This window comes from Topomyia yanbarensis, unplaced genomic scaffold (genome assembly GCF_030247195.1).
Source record: "Topomyia yanbarensis strain Yona2022 unplaced genomic scaffold, ASM3024719v1 HiC_scaffold_161, whole genome shotgun sequence".
Lineage (NCBI taxonomy): Eukaryota > Metazoa > Arthropoda > Insecta > Diptera > Culicidae > Topomyia > Topomyia yanbarensis.
In genome coordinates this window covers 3,605-29,818 of record NW_026683340.1, presented here as the reverse complement: position 1 = coordinate 29,818, position 26,214 = coordinate 3,605, and the positions used below count along the sequence as shown (strand labels likewise).

Genomic DNA, 26,214 nt, shown 5'->3' with positions numbered 1-26,214 from the left:
TGTCTTTGTCTTGTCTTTGTCTTGTCTTTGTCTTGTCTTTGTCTTGTCTTTGTCTTGTCTTTGTCTTGTCTTTGTCTTGTCTTTGTCCTTGTCTTTGTCTTGTCTTTGTCTTGTCTTTGTCTTGTCTTTGTCTTGTCTTTGTCTTGTCTTTGTCTTGTCTTTGTCTTGTCTTTGTCTTGTCTTTGTCTTGTCTTTGTCTTGTCTTTGTCTTGTCTTTGTCTTGTCTTTGTCTTGTCTTTGTCTTGTCTTTGTCTTGTCTTTGTCTTGTCTTTGTCTTGTCTTTGTCTTGTCTTTGTCTTGTCTTTGTCTTGTCTTTGTCTTGTCTTTGTCTTGTCTTTGTCTTGTCTTTGTCTTGTCTTTGTCTTGTCTTTGTCTTGTCTTTGTCTTGTCTTTGTCTTGTCTTTGTCTTGTCTTTGTCTTGTCTTTGTCTTGTCTTTGTCTTGTCTTTGTCTTGTCTTTGTCTTGTCTTTGTCTTGTCTTTGTCTTGTCTTTGTCTTGTCTTTGTCTTGTCTTTGTCTTGTCTTTGTCTTGTCTTTGTCTTGTCTTTGTCTTGTCTTTGTCTTGTCTTTGTCTTGTCTTTGTCTTGTCTTTGTCTTGTCTTTGTCTTGTCTTTGTCTTGTCTTTGTCTTGTCTTTGTCTTGTCTTTGTCTTGTCTTTGTCTTGTCTTTGTCTTGTCTTTGTCTTGTCTTTGTCTTGTCTTTGTCTTGTCTTTGTCTTGTCTTTGTCTTGTCTTTGTCTTGTCTTTGTCTTGTCTTTGTCTTGTCTTTGTCTTGTCTTTGTCTTGTCTTTGTCTTGTCTTTGTCTTGTCTTTGTCTTGTCTTTGTCTTGTCTTTGTCTTGTCTTTGTCTTGTCTTTGTCTTGTCTTTGTCTTGTCTTTGTCTTGTCTTTGTCTTGTCTTTGTCTTGTCTTTGTCTTGTCTTTGTCTTGTCTTTGTCTTGTCTTTGTCTTGTCTTTGTCTTGTCTTTGTCTTGTCTTTGTCTTGTCTTTGTCTTGTCTTTGTCTTGTCTTTGTCTTGTCTTTGTCTTGTCTTTGTCTTGTCTTTGTCTTGTCTTTGTCTTGTCTTTGTCTTGTCTTTGTCTTGTCTTTGTCTTGTCTTTGTCTTGTCTTTGTCTTGTCTTTGTCTTGTCTTTGTCTTGTCTTTGTCTTGTCTTTGTCTTGTCTTTGTCTTGTCTTTGTCTTGTCTTTGTCTTGTCTTTGTCTTGTCTTTGTCTTGTCTTTGTCTTGTCTTTGTCTTGTCTTTGTCTTGTCTTTGTCTTGTCTTTGTCTTGTCTTTGTCTTGTCTTTGTCTTGTCTTTGTCTTGTCTTTGTCTTGTCTTTGTCTTGTCTTTGTCTTGTCTTTGTCTTGTCTTTGTCTTGTCTTTGTCTTGTCTTTGTCTTGTCTTTGTCTTGTCTTTGTCTTGTCTTTGTCTTGTCTTTGTCTTGTCTTTGTCTTGTCTTTGTCTTGTCTTTGTCTTGTCTTTGTCTTGTCTTTGTCTTGTCTTTGTCTTGTCTTTGTCTTGTCTTTGTCTTGTCTTTGTCTTGTCTTTGTCTTGTCTTTGTCTTGTCTTTGTCTTGTCTTTGTCTTGTCTTTGTCTTGTCTTTGTCTTGTCTTTGTCTTGTCTTTGTCTTGTCTTTGTCTTGTCTTTGTCTTGTCTTTGTCTTGTCTTTGTCTTGTCTTTGTCTTGTCTTTGTCTTGTCTTTGTCTTGTCTTTGTCTTGTCTTTGTCTTGTCTTTGTCTTGTCTTTGTCTTGTCTTTGTCTTGTCTTTGTCTTGTCTTTGTCTTGTCTTTGTCTTGTCTTTGTCTTGTCTTTGTCTTGTCTTTGTCTTGTCTTTGTCTTGTCTTTGTCTTGTCTTTGTCTTGTCTTTGTCTTGTCTTTGTCTTGTCTTTGTCTTGTCTTTGTCTTGTCTTTGTCTTGTCTTTGTCTTGTCTTTGTCTTGTCTTTGTCTTGTCTTTGTCTTGTCTTTGTCTTGTCTTTGTCTTGTCTTTGTCTTGTCTTTGTCTTGTCTTTGTCTTGTCTTTGTCTTGTCTTTGTCTTGTCTTTGTCTTGTCTTTGTCTTGTCTTTGTCTTGTCTTTGTCTTGTCTTTGTCTTGTCTTTGTCTTGTCTTTGTCTTGTCTTTGTCTTGTCTTTGTCTTGTCTTTGTCTTGTCTTTGTCTTGTCTTTGTCTTGTCTTTGTCTTGTCTTTGTCTTGTCTTTGTCTTGTCTTTGTCTTGTCTTTGTCTTGTCTTTGTCTTGTCTTTGTCTTGTCTTTGTCTTGTCTTTGTCTTGTCTTTGTCTTGTCTTTGTCTTGTCTTTGTCTTGTCTTTGTCTTGTCTTTGTCTTGTCTTTGTCTTGTCTTTGTCTTGTCTTTGTCTTGTCTTTGTCTTGTCTTTGTCTTGTCTTTGTCTTGTCTTTGTCTTGTCTTTGTCTTGTCTTTGTCTTGTCTTTGTCTTGTCTTTGTCTTGTCTTTGTCTTGTCTTTGTCTTGTCTTTGTCTTGTCTTTGTCTTGTCTTTGTCTTGTCTTTGTCTTGTCTTTGTCTTGTCTTTGTCTTGTCTTTGTCTTGTCTTTGTCTTGTCTTTGTCTTGTCTTTGTCTTGTCTTTGTCTTGTCTTTGTCTTGTCTTTGTCTTGTCTTTGTCTTGTCTTTGTCTTGTCTTTGTCTTGTCTTTGTCTTGTCTTTGTCTTGTCTTTGTCTTGTCTTTGTCTTGTCTTTGTCTTGTCTTTGTCTTGTCTTTGTCTTGTCTTTGTCTTGTCTTTGTCTTGTCTTTGTCTTGTCTTTGTCTTGTCTTTGTCTTGTCTTTGTCTTGTCTTTGTCTTGTCTTTGTCTTGTCTTTGTCTTGTCTTTGTCTTGTCTTTGTCTTGTCTTTGTCTTGTCTTTGTCTTGTCTTTGTCTTGTCTTTGTCTTGTCTTTGTCTTGTCTTTGTCTTGTCTTTGTCTTGTCTTTGTCTTGTCTTTGTCTTGTCTTTGTCTTGTCTTTGTCTTGTCTTTGTCTTGTCTTTGTCTTGTCTTTGTCTTGTCTTTGTCTTGTCTTTGTCTTGTCTTTGTCTTGTCTTTGTCTTGTCTTTGTCTTGTCTTTGTCTTGTCTTTGTCTTGTCTTTGTCTTGTCTTTGTCTTGTCTTTGTCTTGTCTTTGTCTTGTCTTTGTCTTGTCTTTGTCTTGTCTTTGTCTTGTCTTTGTCTTGTCTTTGTCTTGTCTTTGTCTTGTCTTTGTCTTGTCTTTGTCTTGTCTTTGTCTTGTCTTTGTCTTGTCTTTGTCTTGTCTTTGTCTTGTCTTTGTCTTGTCTTTGTCTTGTCTTTGTCTTGTCTTTGTCTTGTCTTTGTCTTGTCTTTGTCTTGTCTTTGTCTTGTCTTTGTCTTGTCTTTGTCTTGTCTTTGTCTTGTCTTTGTCTTGTCTTTGTCTTGTCTTTGTCTTGTCTTTGTCTTGTCTTTGTCTTGTCTTTGTCTTGTCTTTGTCTTGTCTTTGTCTTGTCTTTGTCTTGTCTTTGTCTTGTCTTTGTCTTGTCTTTGTCTTGTCTTTGTCTTGTCTTTGTCTTGTCTTTGTCTTGTCTTTGTCTTGTCTTTGTCTTGTCTTTGTCTTGTCTTTGTCTTGTCTTTGTCTTGTCTTTGTCTTGTCTTTGTCTTGTCTTTGTCTTGTCTTTGTCTTGTCTTTGTCTTGTCTTTGTCTTGTCTTTGTCTTGTCTTTGTCTTGTCTTTGTCTTGTCTTTGTCTTGTCTTTGTCTTGTCTTTGTCTTGTCTTTGTCTTGTCTTTGTCTTGTCTTGTCTTTGTCTTGTCTTTGTCTTGTCTTTGTCTTGTCTTTGTCTTGTCTTTGTCTTGTCTTTGTCTTGTCTTTGTCTTGTCTTTGTCTTGTCTTTGTCTTGTCTTTGTCTTGTCTTTGTCTTGTCTTTGTCTTGTCTTTGTCTTGTCTTTGTCTTGTCTTTGTCTTGTCTTTGTCTTGTCTTTGTCTTGTCTTTGTCTTGTCTTTGTCTTGTCTTTGTCTTGTCTTTGTCTTGTCTTTGTCTTGTCTTTGTCTTGTCTTTGTCTTGTCTTTGTCTTGTCTTTGTCTTGTCTTTGTCTTGTCTTTGTCTTGTCTTTGTCTTGTCTTTGTCTTGTCTTTGTCTTGTCTTTGTCTTGTCTTTGTCTTGTCTTTGTCTTGTCTTTGTCTTGTCTTTGTCTTGTCTTTGTCTTGTCTTTGTCTTGTCTTTGTCTTGTCTTTGTCTTGTCTTTGTCTTGTCTTTGTCTTGTCTTTGTCTTGTCTTTGTCTTGTCTTTGTCTTGTCTTTGTCTTGTCTTTGTCTTGTCTTTGTCTTGTCTTTGTCTTGTCTTTGTCTTGTCTTTGTCTTGTCTTTGTCTTGTCTTTGTCTTGTCTTTGTCTTGTCTTTGTCTTGTCTTTGTCTTGTCTTTGTCTTGTCTTTGTCTTGTCTTTGTCTTGTCTTTGTCTTGTCTTTGTCTTGTCTTTGTCTTGTCTTTGTCTTGTCTTTGTCTTGTCTTTGTCTTGTCTTTGTCTTGTCTTTGTCTTGTCTTTGTCTTGTCTTTGTCTTGTCTTTGTCTTGTCTTTGTCTTGTCTTTGTCTTGTCTTTGTCTTGTCTTTGTCTTGTCTTTGTCTTGTCTTTGTCTTGTCTTTGTCTTGTCTTTGTCTTGTCTTTGTCTTGTCTTTGTCTTGTCTTTGTCTTCTCTTTGTCTTGTCTTTGTCTTGTCTTTGTCTTGTCTTTGTCTTGTCTTTGTCTTGTCTTTGTCTTGTCTTTGTCTTGTCTTTGTCTTGTCTTTGTCTTGTCTTTGTCTTGTCTTTGTCTTGTCTTTGTCTTGTCTTTGTCTTGTCTTTGTCTTGTCTTTGTCTTGTCTTTGTCTTGTCTTTGTCTTGTCTTTGTCTTGTCTTTGTCTTGTCTTTGTCTTGTCTTTGTCTTGTCTTTGTCTTGTCTTTGTCTTGTCTTTGTCTTGTCTTTGTCTTGTCTTTGTCTTGTCTTTGTCTTGTCTTTGTCTTGTCTTTGTCTTGTCTTTGTCTTGTCTTTGTCTTGTCTTTGTCTTGTCTTTGTCTTTGTTCGTGCACAACGAAAATTTGTAAAAGTGCGCCACCTATATATCAGCGGCGCATGCGGATCACGAATGGCTCCATCGTTCATCGAGTTTCATCGATGCCCAAAACCGTGGTAGCAATCATCTGCAACTGGCTCCCGGTGAAGGCATATAAAAAAGGGGCGCTGTCCGTGGTCGCGCCTCTTAGTCATCAGCTGTTCGGAAAACGTCAAAACGGTCAACCAACATACGGAGTAAGGTGGAGTGCGAGTGTTCGCGATTTTAACCCGAGTTATTATTAATGTAAAGAAGCGAAGTCATTATAAAGTAGAGTAGTAAAATTAAATAAATCTAAGCTAGAAGAATAAATAAGTTATAGTGAAGTATAAATAAAGTGCGTGAGTGTCATACTTACCTTGTTACTCGTCGAAACTCCGAGTACTGCCGCTTACCTGTGAAGAGAAACTTTCATTGTGTACTACTTACCGTTCTGCTCTGCCGCTTCGGATTTCGCACCTGTAAGTTTACCTGCTCTACCTGTGCTACTCGACATCTGGTCCTTCGAGCCGGATAAGCGTCGAACTCCGTTTGTCCGCCATCGCGACGCTCGCCTGACGCCACTACGACCGCCATCCCTGACGCTTGTTGGGAACGCCATCGCGACCAGTTCGCCATTCTAGCCGCTATTGTCCGCGAAAGGGACGCGGCCGGAGAACAATACTCTGGACGATTTGAACTGCTATTACTGGAGGAAGACTGCTGCTTTATTGCATCGTACAAGGCATTTAAGTTGCCTAATTAAGGTAATTAGGGTTCCATTGCCCGCTAGTTTTCCCTTTTGAGCTGCGCGGTCTTCTGATTTCAGAACCCGTTCAACGCCTTTTGCGATTGCTTGTGCCTGTTGCTGCGGACTGCGACGTAGTCCCGTTCTACACTGGTCCACCAAGTTTGCTGGCTGGCGGACCGCTCGTTCCGGCCGTGATTCAAATCACCCACACGACACGGTGGAGAAAATAGGTCGCTGCGATTGGCAATAATATAGGACTTTTTCTTTCGCTCGTTTCTGCTGGTGGAACGCTTACGCTCAGTGCCACTGGATTCATCTACTAGTGACGAAAGGAGGAGGACGCAGCTACTTAAAAAATACAAGGCATTCGTATTGCCTTTCACAGGTAATTAGGGTTCCAAAACCTCTATTCTCCTCGTTTGTGCTACGCGGTCTTTGCATTGCAGATCCGTCGCCGCACGATGTCCACCGATCGACGCATCAAGGGGCTCAAGTTGAGACAACGGAGCTTGATGACGTCATTCAACGCCATTGCGAATTTCGTCGACGACTTCGATGAAGAACGCGATGCCATCGAAGTGCCAGTTCGCCTGGAGAGCATCATCAAGCTCTGGGCGGACCTCAACACAGTTCAATCGGAACTGGAATCGCAAGATGGCGTGAATCTGGATGAGCAGCTAAAAATGCGGACGGAATTTGAGTCTGCCTACTACCGGACCAAGGGATTTTTGCTGGCGAAAAATAAAAATTTTGTTCCGAGCGTCTCTAGTTCTCCTTCAACTAGTCGTGGCCCTTCGTCGTCATCGCAGGTGCGCTTGCCTGACGTAAAACTACCGGTCTTTAGTGGAAATCTGGATAGCTGGTTAAATTTCCACGATTTATTCGTTTCGCTGGTCCACTCGTCAGTAGAACTTTCCAACATTCAGAAATTCTACTATTTGCGTTCGTCATTATTGGGTGAGGCTTTGAAGCTGATTCAAACCATTCCACTTAGTGCGAACAATTACATGGTGGCTTGGAATTTGCTTATCGAACATTTCCAAAACCCAGCGCGTTTGAAACAATCGTATGTCGATGCACTGTTCGAGTTCCCGTCGCTTAAAAGAGAGTCTGCTTTGGAGTTGCATTCGCTGGTGGAGAAATTCGAGGCCAACGTCAAGGTCCTTCAGCAGCTAGGGGAGAAGGTCCAATACTGGGACATTCTACTGCTTCGGATGCTTAGTATTCGCCTCGACCCGACAACGAGAAGAGACTGGGAGGAATTTTCGACTACGAAGGATGCCATTTGTTTCAAGGACCTGACGTCATTCATCCAACGTAGGGTCACCGTACTGCAGAACATCCAGAGCAGTACGGTAGATGTCCCTATTTCCGGCCAAGTGAAGAAGCCTTCTCAACGACCAGTCGCAAGTAACAATGCTGCAACGGTCAACGCAAGGAAGTGCATCGTCTGCAACAGTCATCATCCACTCTACCAATGCGCGACGTTTTCCAAGATGAGTTCGGAGGATAAGGAGAAGGAAGTTCGTCGCAATCATCTCTGTCGGAACTGCTTGCGGAAGGGTCATCAAGCGAAGGACTGTTCGTCAACGAGTACCTGCCGCAAGTGTCGGGGCAAGCATCATACTCAGCTTTGTTCCAGCCAACAACTAACCAGCTCAGGTCAGAAGACAACCAACTACACAGATGAAAGGTCTACGCCTGCTGCATCTACCAGCAATCCACCCACTGCATCGGTGTCAGCCACCATCGAGCCTGCCAGCTTCGCTTCCGTTAGTCAAGGACGGAAGGCAATTCTACTTGCTACTGCTGTAGTCATCGTTGTCGACGACAGTGGAAGCGAACACACAGCACGTGCGTTGCTAGATTCCGGTAGCGAATGCTGTTTCGTTACCGAATCATTCTCCCAGCGAATCAACGCGCAACGGAAGAAGGTCCATCTTCCGATAGCTGGCATCGGTCAAGCGTCGACGCATGCTAGGCACAAATTGTCAACCACAATTCGCTCTCGCACAGGAAGGTATTCGACTAGCTTGGAATTTCTAGTTCTTCCCAAAATTACCATCGATCTGCCGTCGACTTCTGTTGATACTTCGGCCTGGGAGATTCCGCCGAGTATACAGCTAGCTGATCCGTCATTCTGCAGCACCAACCCAATCGATCTCATCTTGGGAGCAGAAATTTTCTTCGACTTGTTCAAGGTCTCTGGTCGAATTCCGCTTGGCGATAACCTTCCGGTACTCGTGAACTCCGTTCTTGGCTGGGTGGTGTCGGGAAGGTCCTCTCATGGTCAACCGATTGCTCCAATCGTCGCAAATGTCGCCACCGTCAACGACGTGCACCGTCTAATGGAAAGGTTTTGGTCCATCGAGGAAGACAACGCCTCTCCGTGCTATTCCGTCGAAGAAGCCGCCTGCGAGGAACACTTCCGTCGCACGGTAACCCGCAACACCGAAGGTCGATACATAGTTCGACTGCCACTGAAGCAGGATGTGTTGTCTAGCCTCGTCGACAACCGTCGTACCGCTCTACGTCGTTTTCACCAGCTAGAAGGTCGTCTAGTTAGCAATCCCAACCTGCATCAACAGTATCGAGTCTTTGTCGAGGAATATCACGCGCTAGGGCACATGCAGCGCGTAACGGACTACGAAAATCCTCCGACTCCATGCTACCATCTTCCGCATCACGCTGTAGTGCGCGAAGATAGCGCGACGACCAAACTGAGGGTAGTGTTTGACGCGTCGTGCAAAACCCCCAACGGACCATCGCTGAACGACGCGCTTCTGGTTGGACCAACCGTGCAAGAAGACCTGCGATCAATTATAATGCGAGCCCGAACACACCCAGTCATGCTGATTGCCGACATCAAGCAGATGTACCGCCAAGTCCTGGTAGACGAGCAGGACACTCCACTGCAGCGAATTGTTTGGCGAGTTTCCCCCGACACTTCGATGGAAACCTTTGAACTAAAGACCGTAACATACGGCACAGCCAGCGCACCATACCTTGCAACGAGAGTTCTCCAGCAACTAGCCGACGACGAACGCGACGAGTACCCCGAAGCAGCTGAAGTTCTACGCAAGGATTTCTACGTCGACGATCTGTTTTCTGGTGGGCGCAACATCGCAGAAACAACCGCTTTACGCAAGCAGCTCGACGCGCTGTTACTCAAGGGCGGTTTCGAACTCCGCAAATGGGCATCCAATGAAGAAGCAGTACTGGAGGATGTCCCAGCAGAAAATTGTGCTGTACAAGGGTCGGTCGACCTAGACCGAGATTCGTGCATAAAAACGCTTGGACTGCACTGGGAACCGTCCACCGACCAGCTCCGCTACAAAATTCAGCTTCCAACATCGACGACAGACGCACCACTAACGAAACGCATCGCACTATCGTACATCGCCCGTTTGTTTGATCCGCTTGGACTCGTCGGACCCGTCGTAACAACAGCCAAAATCTTTATGCAGACTCTCTGGACCTTGAAGGATGACGACGGCAAGATTTGGGGCTGGGACAACGAACTACCGCCAGACATCAAGGAACGCTGGCACGAGTATCAATCGCAACTCTCTCGGCTGAACAAGTTGCGCATCGACCGTTGCATCCTTCTTTCCAATCCCGTATCAGTCCAGCTGCATTTTTTCTCCGACGCTTCGGAACATGCATACGGCTCGTGTGTCTACGTCCGCTCAACAGACGCTTCTAGTGCAGTTAAAGTTTGTCTGCTGACTGCGAAATCGAAGGTCGCACCCCTGAAAAGGCAAAGCATTCCCCGACTCGAGCTCTGCGGTGCCCTTCTGTCTGCTGAACTCTACGAGAAGGTGACGTCATCGCTCCAAATACACGCAGAAACGTTCTTTTGGGTCGATTCTACCATCGTGCTGAGTTGGCTAAATTCTTCTCCGTCGACCTGGACAACGTTCGTGGCCAATCGAGTCTCCAAGATTCAGACCGCCACGCAAAACTGCTCTTGGAACCACGTAGCAGGCCAGCAAAACCCAGCAGACCACATTTCCAGAGGAATACCCGCAGAAACCCTTCTACAAAACGATCTTTGGTGGCAAGGATCTCAATGGCTGCAGAGCGACCAACGCGACTGGCCAATTCAACAACCGAACGCTAATCAGCCTCCCGAAGTCCTCATGGAAGCACGAAAAGTACCAGCAGCAGTAACTTCCGCCGCCGTTGAACCCTCATTCGTCGACCAGTTCGTTGAAACATTCTCCAACTTCCAGCATATGGTCCGAGTAGCCGCTTACTGTCGACGATTTCTTCAGAACTGTCGGACAACTTCTACAGCACGAGCGGAATCAGCACATCTCACAGTCGACGAGCAGAAGGAAGCAGAAGCAACGATCATCAGACTCATCCAACAGCAAAGCTTCAGCCTCGAGTACAAGGCCCTCCAACAAGCGCAACCAGTATGCCCGAAATCTCGTATCCGTTGGTTTCATCCCTTTATCGGCTCAGATCAGCTGATTCGCATTGGCGGCAGACTGGGGAAGGCCAATCAGCAGTACGACAGTAAACACCAGATTCTTCTTCCCGCTTCGCATCATTTCTCCATCATACTCGTTCGCTACTACCACGAGAAGCATCTGCACGCAGCACCCCAACTTCTACTTAACCTACTTCGATTACGGTACTGGATCCCCGGGGGCAGAAGTCTGGCCAAACGCACAGTTCACAAATGTGTGATTTGCGTTCGAGCTCGCCCCAAGCTGCTCGAGCAATTCATGGCTGAACTACCCGCAGCTCGAATCAACGCAGCTCGACCATTCTCATCGACTGGTGTCGACTATTGGGGACCGATTTCTTTAAAACCACCCCATCGAAGAGCTGCACCCATCAAGGCCTACGTTGCAGTTTTCGTGTGCTTTGCAACGAAAGCTGTGCACCTTGAATTGGTGGGTGACCTGAGCACTGCCAAATTTATTGAAGCGCTTCGCAGATTCGTCTCTCGTCGCGGATTGTGCGCCGAAATCTACAGCGACAACGGACGCAACTTCGTAGGAGCAGCCAACGAACTGCGTCAAATATTGCGAAGCAAGGTTCATCAGCAAACAATCGCCCGCGACTGCGCCGACAATGGAATCCGTTGGCATTTCAACCCCCCACGAGCATCACATTTTGGTGGCCTATGGGAGGCCGCAATAGCATCCGCTCAAAAGCATTTCGTTCGAGTACTTGGGACGCACACTCTACCCTACGACTCGATGGAAACCCTGCTAGCGCAAATCGAATGCTGTCTCAACTCTCGTCCTCTCGTGCCACTGTCTGACGAATCGACCGACTTAGAAGCGCTAACCCCAGGCCATTTCCTCACTGGAGCCGCTTTGAAGGCTGTCCCGGACATCGATGTCACCGAGATTCCCTTCAACCGACTTCGCCAGTGGCAGCAGACACAAAAACTGTATCAGCAGTTGTGGAAACGATGGCATTTGGAATACCTGTCCACGCTACAATCCCGTACGAAATGGTGCGACCCTCCTGTGAACATAAAAAAGGACCAGTTGGCAGTCATCAAAGACGAAAATTCCCCACCGATGAGCTGGCCGACTGGAAGAATCATCGAGCTTCACCCCGGTGACGACGGAACAACGCGTGTCGTCACTCTTCAAACACCCAACGGCCGATATACTCGACCGGTATCCAAAATTTGTCTGCTGCCCATCTCAACAGCAGCAGAAAACCAATCACCACCCACCACTGCATGATTTTCAACACCTACCTCTTCGATGTAAACATCAGCATCATAGCATTATACTCCCTCATCAGCATCGGTTCGTCAGTACTCACCTGTTCCAGCCAGCAGTACCTGAAATCTAAAACAATTAGGGCCCACAAATTGTTGGGACAAGGTAAGCACCTGTCCAACACTTAAACTTTCCAAAAACCCTCTACCGGGTCTTCTGTTTGCAATTTCATACTGCTGACGGACTGTCATCATCCGACCATGGGCGAGTTCCAAAATTTGTTCACTACCGATTTCATCAGAAGCTGAAAATCCATCATCTGTGCCGGTGTACAGATTAAACAACACTTCAAATTCATCACTTTCATGTCGATCATCGTCGCTACTTACCAGCCAGCAGCACCTGAAATCAAAAATTATTAAGGCCCTCATACTGGTTGGCCAAGTGTCTGAACCTGCGGCTGTGGCCGGCTTTATGTGCAGCAGAAAATTAATCACACATCGCACTTCGAATTTCACCCACTTACCTGCCGATACCTACCTGTTCCTGCCACCAGCAACTAAAATATAAAAAATAATGGCCCACGTAATTTGGGACCAGGTAAGAACCTGTCCAACATTCTAAAGTTTAAAAAACCCTCTACCGGGTCTTCTATTTTAATTTATGTTGCTGCTGTCATCAACAAACATCGCTCGAGTGGCATTCATCAACACAACAGAAACATCATATTCATCGACATCGTTATTGGCGTGTCAGAACGATACACATTTCTGACGGGGGCAGTATGTTCGTGCACAACGAAAATTTGTAAAAGTGCGCCACCTATATATCAGCGGCGCATGCGGATCACGAATGGCTCCATCGTTCATCGAGTTTCATCGATGCCCAAAACCGTGGTAGCAATCATCTGCAACTGGCTCCCGGTGAAGGCATATAAAAAGGGGCGCTGTCCGTGGTCGCGCCTCTTAGTCATCAGCTGTTCGGAAAACGTCAAAACGGTCAACCAACATACGGAGTAAGGTGGAGTGCGAGTGTTCGCGATTTTAACCCGAGTTATTATTAATGTAAAGAAGCGAAGTCATTATAAAGTAGAGTAGTAAAATTAAATAAATCTAAGCTAGAAGAATAAATAAGTTATAGTGAAGTATAAATAAAGTGCGTGAGTGTCATACTTACCTTGTTACTCGTCGAAACTCCGAGTACTGCCGCTTACCTGTGAAGAGAAACTTTCATTGTGTACTACTTACCGTTCTGCTCTGCCGCTTCGGATTTCGCACCTGTAAGTTTACCTGCTCTACCTGTGCTACTCGACAGTCTTGTCTTTGTCTTGTCTTTGTCTTGTCTTTGTCTTGTCTTTGTCTTGTCTTTGTCTTGTCTTTGTCTTGTCTTTGTCTTGTCTTTGTCTTGTCTTTGTCTTTGTCTTGTCTTTGTCTTGTCTTTATCTTGTCTTTGTCTTGTCTTTGTCTTGTCTTTGTCTTGTCTTTGTCTTGTCTTTGTCTTGTCTTTGTCTTGTCTTTGTCTTGTCTTTGTCTTGTCTTTGTCTTGTCTTTGTCTTGTCTTTGTCTTGTCTTTGTCTTGTCTTTGTCTTGTCTTTGTCTTGTCTTTGTCTTGTCTTTGTCTTGTCTTTGTCTTGTCTTTGTCTTGTCTTTGTCTTGTCTTTGTCTTGTCTTTGTCTTGTCTTTGTCTTGTCTTTGTCTTGTCTTTGTCTTGTCTTTGTCTTGTCTTTGTCTTGTCTTTGTCTTGTCTTTGTCTTGTCTTTGTCTTGTCTTTGTCTTGTCTTTGTCTTGTCTTTGTCTTGTCTTTGTCTTGTCTTTGTCTTGTCTTTGTCTTGTCTTTGTCTTGTCTTTGTCTTGTCTTTGTCTTGTCTTTGTCTTGTCTTTGTCTTGTCTTTGTCTTTGTCTTGTCTTTGTCTTGTCTTTGTCTTGTCTTTGTCTTGTCTTTGTCTTGTCTTTGTCTTGTCTTTGTCTTGTCTTTGTCTTGTCTTTGTCTTGTCTTTGTCTTGTCTTTGTCTTGTCTTTGTCTTGTCTTTGTCTTGTCTTTGTCTTGTCTTTGTCTTGTCTTTGTCTTGTCTTTGTCTTGTCTTTGTCTTGTCTTTGTCTTGTCTTTGTCTTGTCTTTGTCTTGTCTTTGTCTTGTCTTTGTCTTGTCTTTGTCTTGTCTTTGTCTTGTCTTTGTCTTGTCTTTGTCTTGTCTTTGTCTTGTCTTTGTCTTGTCTTTGTCTTGTCTTTGTCTTGTCTTTGTCTTGTCTTTGTCTTGTCTTTGTCTTGTCTTTGTCTTGTCTTTGTCTTGTCTTTGTCTTGTCTTTGTCTTGTCTTTGTCTTGTCTTTGTCTTTGTCTTGTCTTTGTCTTGTCTTTGTCTTGTCTTTGTCTTGTCTTTGTCTTGTCTTTGTCTTGTCTTTGTCTTGTCTTTGTCTTGTCTTTGTCTTGTCTTTGTCTTGTCTTTGTCTTGTCTTTGTCTTGTCTTTGTCTTGTCTTTGTCTTGTCTTTGTCTTGTCTTTGTCTTGTCTTTGTCTTGTCTTTGTCTTGTCTTTGTCTTGTCTTTGTCTTGTCTTTGTCTTGTCTTTGTCTTGTCTTTGTCTTGTCTTTGTCTTGTCTTTGTCTTGTCTTTGTCTTGTCTTTGTCTTGTCTTTGTCTTGTCTTTGTCTTGTCTTTGTCTTGTCTTTGTCTTGTCTTTGTCTTGTCTTTGTCTTGTCTTTGTCTTGTCTTTGTCTTGTCTTTGTCTTGTCTTTGTCTTGTCTTTGTCTTGTCTTTGTCTTGTCTTTGTCTTGTCTTTGTCTTGTCTTTGTCTTGTCTTTGTCTTGTCTTTGTCTTGTCTTTGTCTTGTCTTTGTCTTGTCTTTGTCTTGTCTTTGTCTTGTCTTTGTCTTGTCTTTGTCTTGTCTTTGTCTTGTCTTTGTCTTGTCTTTGTCTTGTCTTTGTCTTGTCTTTGTCTTGTCTTTGTCTTGTCTTTGTCTTGTCTTTGTCTTGTCTTTGTCTTGTCTTTGTCTTGTCTTTGTCTTGTCTTTGTCTTGTCTTTGTCTTGTCTTTGTCTTGTCTTTGTCTTGTCTTTGTCTTGTCTTTGTCTTGTCTTTGTCTTGTCTTTGTCTTGTCTTTGTCTTGTCTTTGTCTTGTCTTTGTCTTGTCTTTGTCTTGTCTTTGTCTTGTCTTTGTCTTGTCTTTGTCTTGTCTTTGTCTTGTCTTTGTCTTGTCTTTGTCTTGTCTTTGTCTTGTCTTTGTCTTGTCTTTGTCTTGTCTTTGTCTTGTCTTTGTCTTGTCTTTGTCTTGTCTTTGTCTTGTCTTTGTCTTGTCTTTGTCTTGTCTTTGTCTTGTCTTTGTCTTGTCTTTGTCTTGTCTTTGTCTTGTCTTTGTCTTGTCTTTGTCTTGTCTTTGTCTTGTCTTTGTCTTGTCTTTGTCTTGTCTTTGTCTTGTCTTTGTCTTGTCTTTGTCTTGTCTTTGTCTTGTCTTTGTCTTGTCTTTGTCTTGTCTTTGTCTTGTCTTTGTCTTGTCTTTGTCTTGTCTTTGTCTTGTCTTTGTCTTGTCTTTGTCTTGTCTTTGTCTTGTCTTTGTCTTGTCTTTGTCTTGTCTTTGTCTTGTCTTTGTCTTGTCTTTGTCTTGTCTTTGTCTTGTCTTTGTCTTGTCTTTGTCTTGTCTTTGTCTTGTCTTTGTCTTGTCTTTGTCTTGTCTTTGTCTTGTCTTTGCCTTGTCTTTGCCTTGTCTTTGTCTTGTCTTTGTCTTGTCTTTGTCTTGTCTTTGTCTTGTCTTTGTCTTGTCTTTGTCTTGTCTTTGTCTTGTCTTTGTCTTGTCTTTGTCTTGTCTTTGTCTTGTCTTTGTCTTGTCTTTGTCTTGTCTTTGTCTTGTCTTTGTCTTGTCTTTGTCTTGTCTTTGTCTTGTCTTTGTCTTGTCTTTGTCTTGTCTTTGTCTTGTCTTTGTCTTGTCTTTGTCTTGTCTTTGTCTTGTCTTTGTCTTGTCTTTGTCTTGTCTTTGTCTTGTCTTTGTCTTGTCTTTGTCTTGTCTTTGTCTTGTCTTTGTCTTGTCTTTGTCTTGTCTTTGTCTTGTCTTTGTCTTGTCTTTGTCTTGTCTTTGTCTTGTCTTTGTCTTGTCTTTGTCTTGTCTTTGTCTTGTCTTTGTCTTGTCTTTGTCTTGTCTTTGTCTTGTCTTTGTCTTGTCTTTGTCTTGTCTTTGTCTTGTCTTTGTCTTGTCTTTGTCTTGTCTTTGTCTTGTCTTTGTCTTGTCTTTGTCTTGTCTTTGTCTTGTCTTTGTCTTGTCTTTGTCTTGTCTTTGTCTTGTCTTTGTCTTGTCTTTGTCTTGTCTTTGTCTTGTCTTTGTCTTGTCTTTGTCTTGTCTTTGTCTTGTCTTTGTCTTGTCTTTGTCTTGTCTTTGTCTTGTCTTTGTCTTGTCTTTGTCTTGTCTTTGTCTTGTCTTTGTCTTGTCTTTGTCTTGTCTTTGTCTTGTCTTTGTCTTGTCTTTGTCTTGTCTTTGTCTTGTCTTTGTCTTGTCTTTGTCTTGTCTTTGTCTTGTCTTTGTCTTGTCTTTGTCTTGTCTTGTCTTGTCTTTGTCTTGTCTTTGTCTTGTCTTTGTCTTGTCTTTGTCTTGTCTTTGTCTTGTCTTTGTCTTGTCTTTGTCTTGTCTTTGTCTTGTCTTTGTCTTGTCTTTGTCTTGTCTTTGTCTTGTCTTTGTCTTGTCTTTGTCTTGTCTTTGTCTTGTCTTTGTCTTGTCTTTGTCTTGTCTTTGTCTTGTCTTTGTCTTGTCTTTGTCTTGTCTTTGTCTTGTCTTTGTCTTGTCTTTGTCTTGTCTTTGTCTTGTCTTTGTCTTGTCTTTGTCTTGTCTTTGTCTTGTCTTTGTCTTGTCTTTGTCTTGTCTTTGTCTTGTCTTTGTCTTGTCTTTGTCTTGTCTTTGTCTTGTCTTTGTCTTGTCTTTGTCTTGTCTTTGTCTTGTCTTTGTCTTGTCTTTGTCTTGTCTTTGTCTTGTCTTTGTCTTGTCTTTGTCTTGTCTTTGTCTTGTCTTTGTCTTGTCTTTGTCTTGTCTTTGTCTTGTCTTTGTCTTGTCTTTGTCTTGTCTTTGTCTTGTCTTTGTCTTGTCTTTGTCTTGTCTTTGTCTTGTCTTTGTCTTGTCTTTGTCTTGTCTTTGTCTTGTCTTTGTCTTGTCTTTGTCTTGTCTTTGTCTTGTCTTTGTCTTGTCTTTGTCTTGTCTTTGTCTTGTCTTTGTCTTGTCTTTGTCTTGTCTTTGTCTTGTCTTTGTCTTGTCTTTGTCTTGTCTTTGTCTTGTCTTTGTCTTGTCTTTGTCTTGTCTTTGTCTTGTCTTTGTCTTGTCTTTGTCTTGTCTTTGTCTTGTCTTTGTCTTGTCTTTGTCTTGTCTTTGTCTTGTCTTTGTCTTGTCTTTGTCTTGTCTTTGTCTTGTCTTTGTCTTGTCTTTGTCTTGTCTTTGTCTTGTCTTTGTCTTGTCTTTGTCTTGTCTTTGTCTTGTCTTTGTCTTGTCTTTGTCTTGTCTTTGTCTTGTCTTTGTCTTGTCTTTGTCTTGTCTTTGTCTTGTCTTTGTCTTGTCTTTGTCTTGTCTTTGTCTTGTCTTTGTCTTGTCTTTGTCTTGTCTTTGTCTTGTCTTTGTCTTGTCTTTGTCTTGTCTTTGTCTTGTCTTTGTCTTGTCTTTGTCTTGTCTTTGTCTTGTCTTTGTCTTGTCTTTGTCTTGTCTTTGTCTTGTCTTTGTCTTGTCTTTGTCTTGTCTTTGTCTTGTCTTTGTCTTGTCTTTGTCTTGTCTTTGTCTTGTCTTTGTCTTGTCTTTGTCTTGTCTTTGTCTTGTCTTTGTCTTGTCTTTGTCTTGTCTTTGTCTTGTCTTTGTCTTGTCTTTGTCTTGTCTTTGTCTTGTCTTTGTCTTGTCTTTGTCTTGTCTTTGTCTTGTCTTTGTCTTGTCTTTGTCTTGTCTTTGTCTTGTCTTTGTCTTGTCTTTGTCTTGTCTTTGTCTTGTCTTTGTCTTGTCTTTGTCTTGTCTTTGTCTTGTCTTTGTCTTGTCTTTGTCTTGTCTTTGTCTTGTCTTTGTCTTGTCTTTGTCTTGTCTTTGTCTTGTCTTTGTCTTGTCTTTGTCTTGTCTTTGTCTTGTCTTTGTCTTGTCTTTGTCTTGTCTTTGTCTTGTCTTTGTCTTGTCTTTGTCTTGTCTTTGTCTTGTCTTTGTCTTGTCTTTGTCTTGTCTTTGTCTTGTCTTTGTCTTGTCTTTGTCTTGTCTTTGTCTTGTCTTTGTCTTGTCTTTGTCTTGTCTTTGTCTTGTCTTTGTCTTGTCTTTGTCTTGTCTTTGTCTTGTCTTTGTCTTGTCTTTGTCTTGTCTTTGTCTTGTCTTTGTCTTGTCTTTGTCTTGTCTTTGTCTTGTCTTTGTCTTGTCTTTGTCTTGTCTTTGTCTTGTCTTTGTCTTGTCTTTGTCTTGTCTTTGTCTTGTCTTTGTCTTGTCTTTGTCTTGTCTTTGTCTTGTCTTTGTCTTGTCTTTGTCTTGTCTTTGTCTTGTCTTTGTCTTGTCTTTGTCTTGTCTTTGTCTTGTCTTTGTCTTGTCTTTGTCTTGTCTTTGTCTTGTCTTTGTCTTGTCTTTGTCTTGTCTTTGTCTTGTCTTTGTCTTGTCTTTGTCTTGTCTTTGTCTTGTCTTTGTCTTGTCTTTGTCTTGTCTTTGTCTTGTCTTTGTCTTGTCTTTGTCTTGTCTTTGTCTTGTCTTTGTCTTGTCTTTGTCTTGTCTTTGTCTTGTCTTTGTCTTGTCTTTGTCTTGTCTTTGTCTTGTCTTTGTCTTGTCTTTGTCTTGTCTTTGTCTTGTCTTTGTCTTGTCTTTGTCTTGTCTTTGTCTTGTCTTTGTCTTGTCTTTGTCTTGTCTTTGTCTTGTCTTTGTCTTGTCTTTGTCTTGTCTTTGTCTTGTCTTTGTCTTGTCTTTGTCTTGTCTTTGTCTTGTCTTTGTCTTGTCTTTGTCTTGTCTTTGTCTTGTCTTTGTCTTGTCTTTGTCTTGTCTTTGTCTTGTCTTTGTCTTGTCTTTGTCTTGTCTTTGTCTTGTCTTTGTCTTGTCTTTGTCTTGTCTTTGTCTTGTCTTTGTCTTGTCTTTGTCTTGTCTTTGTCTTGTCTTTGTCTTGTCTTTGTCTTGTCTTTGTCTTGTCTTTGTCTTGTCTTTGTCTTGTCTTTGTCTTGTCTTTGTCTTGTCTTTGTCTTGTCTTTGTCTTGTCTTTGTCTTGTCTTTGTCTTGTCTTTGTCTTGTCTTTGTCTTGTCTTTGTCTTGTCTTTGTCTTGTCTTTGTCTTGTCTTTGTCTTGTCTTTGTCTTGTCTTTGTCTTGTCTTTGTCTTGTCTTTGTCTTGTCTTTGTCTTGTCTTTGTCTTGTCTTTGTCTTGTCTTTGTCTTGTCTTTGTCTTGTCTTTGTCTTGTCTTTGTCTTGTCTTTGTCTTGTCTTTGTCTTGTCTTTGTCTTGTCTTTGTCTTGTCTTTGTCTTGTCTTTGTCTTGTCTTTGTCTTGTCTTTGTCTTGTCTTTGTCTTGTCTTTGTCTTGTCTTTGTCTTGTCTTTGTCTTGTCTTTGTCTTGTCTTTGTCTTGTCTTTGTCTTGTCTTTGTCTTGTCTTTGTCTTGTCTTTGTCTTGTCTTTGTCTTGTCTTTGTCTTGTCTTTGTCTTGTCTTTGTCTTGTCTTTGTCTTGTCTTTGTCTTGTCTTTGTCTTGTCTTTGTCTTGTCTTTGTCTTGTCTTTGTCTTGTCTTTGTCTTGTCTTTGTCTTGTCTTTGTCTTGTCTTTGTCTTGTCTTTGTCTTGTCTTTGTCTTGTCTTTGTCTTGTCTTTGTCTTGTCTTTGTCTTGTCTTTGTCTTGTCTTTGTCTTGTCTTTGTCTTGTCTTTGTCTTGTCTTTGTCTTGTCTTTGTCTTGTCTTTGTCTTGTCTTTGTCTTGTCTTTGTCTTGTCTTTGTCTTGTCTTTGTCTTGTCTTTGTCTTGTCTTTGTCTTGTCTTTGTCTTGTCTTTGTCTTGTCTTTGTCTTGTCTTTGTCTTGTCTTTGTCTTGTCTTTGTCTTGTCTTTGTCTTGTCTTTGTCTTGTCTTTGTCTTGTCTTTGTCTTGTCTTTGTCTTGTCTTTGTCTTGTCTTTGTCTTGTCTTTGTCTTGTCTTTGTCTTGTCTTTGTCTTGTCTTTGTCTTGTCTTGTCTTTGTCTTGTCTTTGTCTTGTCTTTGTCTTGTCTTTGTCTTGTCTTTGTCTTGTCTTTGTCTTGTCTTTGTCTTGTCTTTGTCTTGTCTTTGTCTTGTCTTTGTCTTGTCTTTGTCTTGTCTTTGTCTTGTCTTTGTCTTGTCTTTGTCTTGTCTTTGTCTTGTCTTTGTCTTGTCTTTGTCTTGTCTTTGTCTTGTCTTTGTCTTGTCTTTGTCTTGTCTTTGTCTTGTCTTTGTCTTGTCTTTGTCTTGTCTTTGTCTTGTCTTTGTCTTGTCTTTGTCTTGTCTTTGTCTTGTCTTTGTCTTGTCTTTGTCTTGTCTTTGTCTTGTCTTTGTCTTGTCTTTGTCTTGTCTTTGTCTTGTCTTTGTCTTGTCTTTGTCTTGTCTTTGTCTTGTCTTTGTCTTGTCTTTGTCTTGTCTTTGTCTTGTCTTTGTCTTGTCTTTGTCTTGTCTTTGTCTTGTCTTTGTCTTGTCTTTGTCTTGTCTTTGTCTTGTCTTTGTCTTGTCTTTGTCTTGTCTTTGTCTTGTCTTTGTCTTGTCTTTGTCTTGTCTTTGTCTTGTCTTTGTCTTGTCTTTGTCTTGTCTTTGTCTTGTCTTTGTCTTGTCTTTGTCTTGTCTTTGTCTTGTCTTTGTCTTGTCTTTGTCTTGTCTTTGTCTTGTCTTTGTCTTGTCTTTGTCTTGTCTTTGTCTTGTCTTTGTCTTGTCTTTGTCTTGTCTTTGTCTTGTCTTTGTCTTGTCTTTGTCTTGTCTTTGTCTTGTCTTTGTCTTGTCTTTGTCTTGTCTTTGTCTTGTCTTTGTCTTGTCTTTGTCTTGTCTTTGTCTTGTCTTTGTCTTGTCTTTGTCTTGTCTTTGTCTTGTCTTTGTCTTGTCTTTGTCTTGTCTTTGTCTTGTCTTTGTCTTGTCTTTGTCTTGTCTTTGTCTTGTCTTTGTCTTGTCTTTGTCTTGTCTTTGTCTTGTCTTTGTCTTGTCTTTGTCTTGTCTTTGTCTTGTCTTTGTCTTGTCTTTGTCTTGTCTTTGTCTTGTCTTTGTCTTGTCTTTGTCTTGTCTTTGTCTTGTCTTTGTCTTGTCTTTGTCTTGTCTTTGTCTTGTCTTTGTCTTGTCTTTGTCTTGTCTTTGTCTTGTCTTTGTCTTGTCTTTGTCTTGTCTTTGTCTTGTCTTTGTCTTGTCTTTGTCTTGTCTTTGTCTTGTCTTTGTCTTGTCTTTGTCTTGTCTTTGTCTTGTCTTTGTCTTGTCTTTGTCTTGTCTTTGTCTTGTCTTTGTCTTGTCTTTGTCTTGTCTTTGTCTTGTCTTTGTCTTGTCTTTGTCTTGTCTTTGTCTTGTCTTTGTCTTGTCTTTGTCTTGTCTTTGTCTTGTCTTTGTCTTGTCTTTGTCTTGTCTTTGTCTTGTCTTTGTCTTGTCTTTGTCTTGTCTTTGTCTTGTCTTTGTCTTGTCTTTGTCTTGTCTTTGTCTTTGTCTTGTCTTTGTCTTGTCTTTGTCTTGTCTTTGTCTTGTCTTTGTCTTGTCTTTGTCTTGTCTTTGTCTTGTCTTTGTCTTGTCTTTGTCTTGTCTTTGTCTTGTCTTTGTCTTGTCTTTGTCTTGTCTTTGTCTTGTCTTTGTCTTGTCTTTGTCTTGTCTTTGTCTTGTCTTTGTCTTGTCTTTGTCTTGTCTTTGTCTTGTCTTTGTCTTGTCTTTGTCTTGTCTTTGTCTTGTCTTTGTCTTGTCTTTGTCTTGTCTTTGTCTTGTCTTTGTCTTGTCTTTGTCTTGTCTTTGTCTTGTCTTTGTCTTGTCTTTGTCTTGTCTTTGTCTTGTCTTTGTCTTGTCTTTGTCTTGTCTTTGTCTTGTCTTTGTCTTGTCTTTGTCTTGTCTTTGTCTTGTCTTTGTCTTGTCTTTGTCTTGTCTTTGTCTTGTCTTTGTCTTGTCTTTGTCTTGTCTTTGTCTTGTCTTTGTCTTGTCTTGTCTTTGTCTTGTCTTTGTCTTGTCTTTGTCTTGTCTTTGTCTTGTCTTTGTCTTGTCTTTGTCTTGTCTTTGTCTTGTCTTTGTCTTGTCTTTGTCTTGTCTTTGTCTTGTCTTTGTCTTGTCTTTGTCTTGTCTTTGTCTTGTCTTTGTCTTGTCTTTGTCTTGTCTTTGTCTTGTCTTTGTCTTGTCTTTGTCTTGTCTTTGTCTTGTCTTTGTCTTGTCTTTGTCTTGTCTTTGTCTTGTCTTTGTCTTGTCTTTGTCTTGTCTTTGTCTTGTCTTTGTCTTGTCTTTGTCTTGTCTTTGTCTTGTCTTTGTCTTGTCTTTGTCTTGTCTTTGTCTTGTCTTTGTCTTGTCTTTGTCTTGTCTTTGTCTTGTCTTTGTCTTGTCTTTGTCTTGTCTTTGTCTTGTCTTTGTCTTGTCTTTGTCTTGTCTTTGTCTTGTCTTTGTCTTGTCTTTGTCTTGTCTTTGTCTTGTCTTTGTCTTGTCTTTGTCTTGTCTTTGTCTTGTCTTTGTCTTGTCTTTGTCTTGTCTTTGTCTTGTCTTTGTCTTGTCTTTGTCTTGTCTTTGTCTTGTCTTTGTCTTGTCTTTGTCTTGTCTTTGTCTTGTCTTTGTCTTGTCTTTGTCTTGTCTTTGTCTTGTCTTTGTCTTGTCTTTGTCTTGTCTTTGTCTTGTCTTTGTCTTGTCTTTGTCTTGTCTTTGTCTTGTCTTTGTCTTGTCTTTGTCTTGTCTTTGTCTTGTCTTTGTCTTGTCTTTGTCTTGTCTTTGTCTTGTCTTTGTCTTGTCTTTGTCTTGTCTTTGTCTTGTCTTTGTCTTGTCTTTGTCTTGTCTTTGTCTTGTCTTTGTCTTGTCTTTGTCTTGTCTTTGTCTTGTCTTTGTCTTGTCTTTGTCTTGTCTTTGTCTTGTCTTTGTCTTGTCTTTGTCTTGTCTTTGTCTTGTCTTTGTCTTGTCTTTGTCTTGTCTTTGTCTTGTCTTTGTCTTGTCTTTGTCTTGTCTTTGTCTTGTCTTTGTCTTGTCTTTGTCTTGTCTTTGTCTTGTCTTTGTCTTGTCTTTGTCTTGTCTTTGTCTTGTCTTTGTCTTGTCTTTGTCTTGTCTTTGTCTTGTCTTTGTCTTGTCTTTGTCTTGTCTTTGTCTTGTCTTTGTCTTGTCTTTGTCTTGTCTTTGTCTTGTCTTTGTCTTGTCTTTGTCTTGTCTTTGTCTTGTCTTTGTCTTGTCTTTGTCTTGTCTTTGTCTTGTCTTTGTCTTGTCTTTGTCTTGTCTTTGTCTTGTCTTTGTCTTGTCTTTGTCTTGTCTTTGTCTTGTCTTTGTCTTGTCTTTGTCTTGTCTTTGTCTTGTCTTTGTCTTGTCTTTGTCTTGTCTTTGTCTTGTCTTTGTCTTGTCTTTGTCTTGTCTTTGTCTTGTCTTTGTCTTGTCTTTGTCTTGTCTTTGTCTTGTCTTTGTCTTGTCTTTGTCTTGTCTTTGTCTTGTCTTTGTCTTGTCTTTGTCTTGTCTTTGTCTTGTCTTTGTCTTGTCTTTGTCTTGTCTTTGTCTTGTCTTTGTCTTGTCTTTGTCTTGTCTTTGTCTTGTCTTTGTCTTGTCTTTGTCTTGTCTTTGTCTTGTCTTTGTCTTGTCTTTGTCTTGTCTTTGTCTTGTCTTTGTCTTGTCTTTGTCTTGTCTTTGTCTTGTCTTTGTCTTGTCTTTGTCTTGTCTTTGTCTTGTCTTTGTCTTGTCTTTGTCTTGTCTTTGTCTTGTCTTTGTCTTGTCTTTGTCTTGTCTTTGTCTTGTCTTTGTCTTGTCTTTGTCTTGTCTTTGTCTTGTCGTCTTGTCTTGTCTTTGTCTTGTCTTTGTCTTGTCTTTGTCTTGTCTTTGTCTTGTCTTTGTCTTGTCTTTGTCTTGTCTTTGTCTTGTCTTTGTCTTGTCTTTGTCTTGTCTTTGTCTTGTCTTTGTCTTGTCTTTGTCTTGTCTTTGTCTTGTCTTTGTCTTGTCTTTGTCTTGTCTTTGTCTTGTCTTTGTCTTGTCTTTGTCTTGTCTTTGTCTTGTCTTTGTCTTGTCTTTGTCTTGTCTTTGTCTTGTCTTTGTCTTGTCTTTGTCTTGTCTTTGTCTTGTCTTTGTCTTGTCTTTGTCTTGTCTTTGTCTTGTCTTTGTCTTGTCTTTGTCTTGTCTTTGTCTTGTCTTTGTCTTGTCTTTGTCTTGTCTTTGTCTTGTCTTTGTCTTGTCTTTGTCTTGTCTTTGTCTTGTCTTTGTCTTGTCTTTGTCTTGTCTTTGTCTTGTCTTTGTCTTGTCTTTGTCTTGTCTTTGTCTTGTCTTTGTCTTGTCTTTGTCTTGTCTTTGTCTTGTCTTTGTCTTGTCTTTGTCTTGTCTTTGTCTTGTCTTTGTCTTGTCTTTGTCTTGTCTTTGTCTTGTCTTTGTCTTGTCTTTGTCTTGTCTTTGTCTTGTCTTTGTCTTGTCTTTGTCTTGTCTTTGTCTTGTCTTTGTCTTGTCTTTGTCTTGTCTTTGTCTTGTCTTTGTCTTGTCTTTGTCTTGTCTTTGTCTTGTCTTTGTCTTGTCTTTGTCTTGTCTTTGTCTTGTCTTTGTCTTGTCTTTGTCTTGTCTTTGTCTTGTCTTTGTCTTGTCTTTGTCTTGTCTTTGTCTTGTCTTTGTCTTGTCTTTGTCTTGTCTTTGTCTTGTCTTTGTCTTGTCTTTGTCTTGTCTTTGTCTTGTCTTTGTCTTGTCTTTGTCTTGTCTTTGTCTTGTCTTTGTCTTGTCTTTGTCTTGTCTTTGTCTTGTCTTTGTCTTGTCTTTGTCTTGTCTTTGTCTTGTCTTTGTCTTGTCTTTGTCTTGTCTTTGTCTTGTCTTTGTCTTGTCTTTGTCTTGTCTTTGTCTTGTCTTTGTCTTGTCTTTGTCTTGTCTTTGTCTTGTCTTTGTCTTGTCTTTGTCTTGTCTTTGTCTTGTCTTTGTCTTGTCTTTGTCTTGTCTTTGTCTTGTCTTTGTCTTGTCTTTGTCTTGTCTTTGTCTTGTCTTTGTCTTGTCTTTGTCTTGTCTTTGTCTTGTCTTTGTCTTGTCTTTGTCTTGTCTTTGTCTTGTCTTTGTCTTGTCTTTGTCTTGTCTTTGTCTTGTCTTTGTCTTGTCTTTGTCTTGTCTTTGTCTTGTCTTTGTCTTGTCTTTGTCTTGTCTTTGTCTTGTCTTTGTCTTGTCTTTGTCTTGTCTTTGTCTTGTCTTTGTCTTGTCTTTGTCTTGTCTTTGTCTTGTCTTTGTCTTGTCTTTGTCTTGTCTTTGTCTTGTCTTTGTCTTGTCTTTGTCTTGTCTTTGTCTTGTCTTTGTCTTGTCTTTGTCTTGTCTTTGTCTTGTCTTTGTCTTGTCTTTGTCTTGTCTTTGTCTTGTCTTTGTCTTGTCTTTGTCTTGTCTTTGTCTTGTCTTTGTCTTGTCTTTGTCTTGTCTTTGTCTTGTCTTTGTCTTGTCTTTGTCTTGTCTTTGTCTTGTCTTTGTCTTGTCTTTGTCTTGTCTTTGTCTTGTCTTTGTCTTGTCTTTGTCTTGTCTTTGTCTTGTCTTTGTCTTGTCTTTGTCTTGTCTTTGTCTTGTCTTTGTCTTGTCTTTGTCTTGTCTTTGTCTTGTCTTTGTCTTGTCTTTGTCTTGTCTTTGTCTTGTCTTTGTCTTGTCTTTGTCTTGTCTTTGTCTTGTCTTTGTCTTGTCTTTGTCTTGTCTTTGTCTTGTCTTTGTCTTGTCTTTGTCTTGTCTTTGTCTTGTCTTTGTCTTGTCTTTGTCTTGTCTTTGTCTTGTCTTTGTCTTGTCTTTGTCTTGTCTTTGTCTTGTCTTTGTCTTGTCTTTGTCTTGTCTTTGTCTTGTCTTTGTCTTGTCTTTGTCTTGTCTTTGTCTTGTCTTTGTCTTGTCTTTGTCTTGTCTTTGTCTTGTCTTTGTCTTGTCTTTGTCTTGTCTTTGTCTTGTCTTTGTCTTGTCTTTGTCTTGTCTTTGTCTTGTCTTTGTCTTGTCTTTGTCTTGTCTTTGTCTTGTCTTTGTCTTGTCTTTGTCTTGTCTTTGTCTTGTCTTTGTCTTGTCTTTGTCTTGTCTTTGTCTTGTCTTTGTCTTGTCTTTGTCTTGTCTTTGTCTTGTCTTTGTCTTGTCTTTGTCTTGTCTTTGTCTTGTCTTTGTCTTGTCTTTGTCTTGTCTTTGTCTTGTCTTTGTCTTGTCTTTGTCTTGTCTTTGTCTTGTCTTTGTCTTGTCTTTGTCTTGTCTTTGTCTTGTCTTTGTCTTGTCTTTGTCTTGTCTTTGTCTTGTCTTTGTCTTGTCTTTGTCTTGTCTTTGTCTTGTCTTTGTCTTGTCTTTGTCTTGTCTTTGTCTTGTCTTTGTCTTGTCTTTGTCTTGTCTTTGTCTTGTCTTTGTCTTGTCTTTGTCTTGTCTTTGTCTTGTCTTTGTCTTGTCTTTGTCTTGTCTTTGTCTTGTCTTTGTCTTGTCTTTGTCTTGTCTTTGTCTTGTCTTTGTCTTGTCTTTGTCTTGTCTTTGTCTTGTCTTTGTCTTGTCTTTGTCTTGTCTTTGTCTTGTCTTTGTCTTGTCTTTGTCTTGTCTTTGTCTTGTCTTTGTCTTGTCTTTGTCTTGTCTTTGTCTTGTCTTTTTGTCTTGTCTTTGTCTTGTCTTTGTCTTGTCTTTGTCTTGTCTTTGTCTTGTCTTTGTCTTGTCTTTGTCTTGTCTTTGTCTTGTCTTTGTCTTGTCTTTGTCTTGTCTTTGTCTTGTCTTTGTCTTGTCTTTGTCTTGTCTTTGTCTTGTCTTTGTCTTGTCTTTGTCTTGTCTTTGTCTT

At 40.4% G+C, this 26,214-nt stretch overlaps 1 protein-coding gene across 1 annotated transcript; it reads left to right on the top strand.

Annotated features, from left to right (window-relative positions):
- The first annotated feature begins 6,193 nt into the window (after window positions 1–6,193).
- Window positions 6,194–11,449, top strand: LOC131694816 (uncharacterized). Its single transcript, XM_058983318.1, has one exon. It carries the CDS (start codon window positions 6,194–6,196, stop codon window positions 11,447–11,449), a length of 5,256 nt encoding a protein of 1,751 aa, XP_058839301.1.
- Window positions 11,450–26,214: the final 14,765 nt, after the last annotated feature.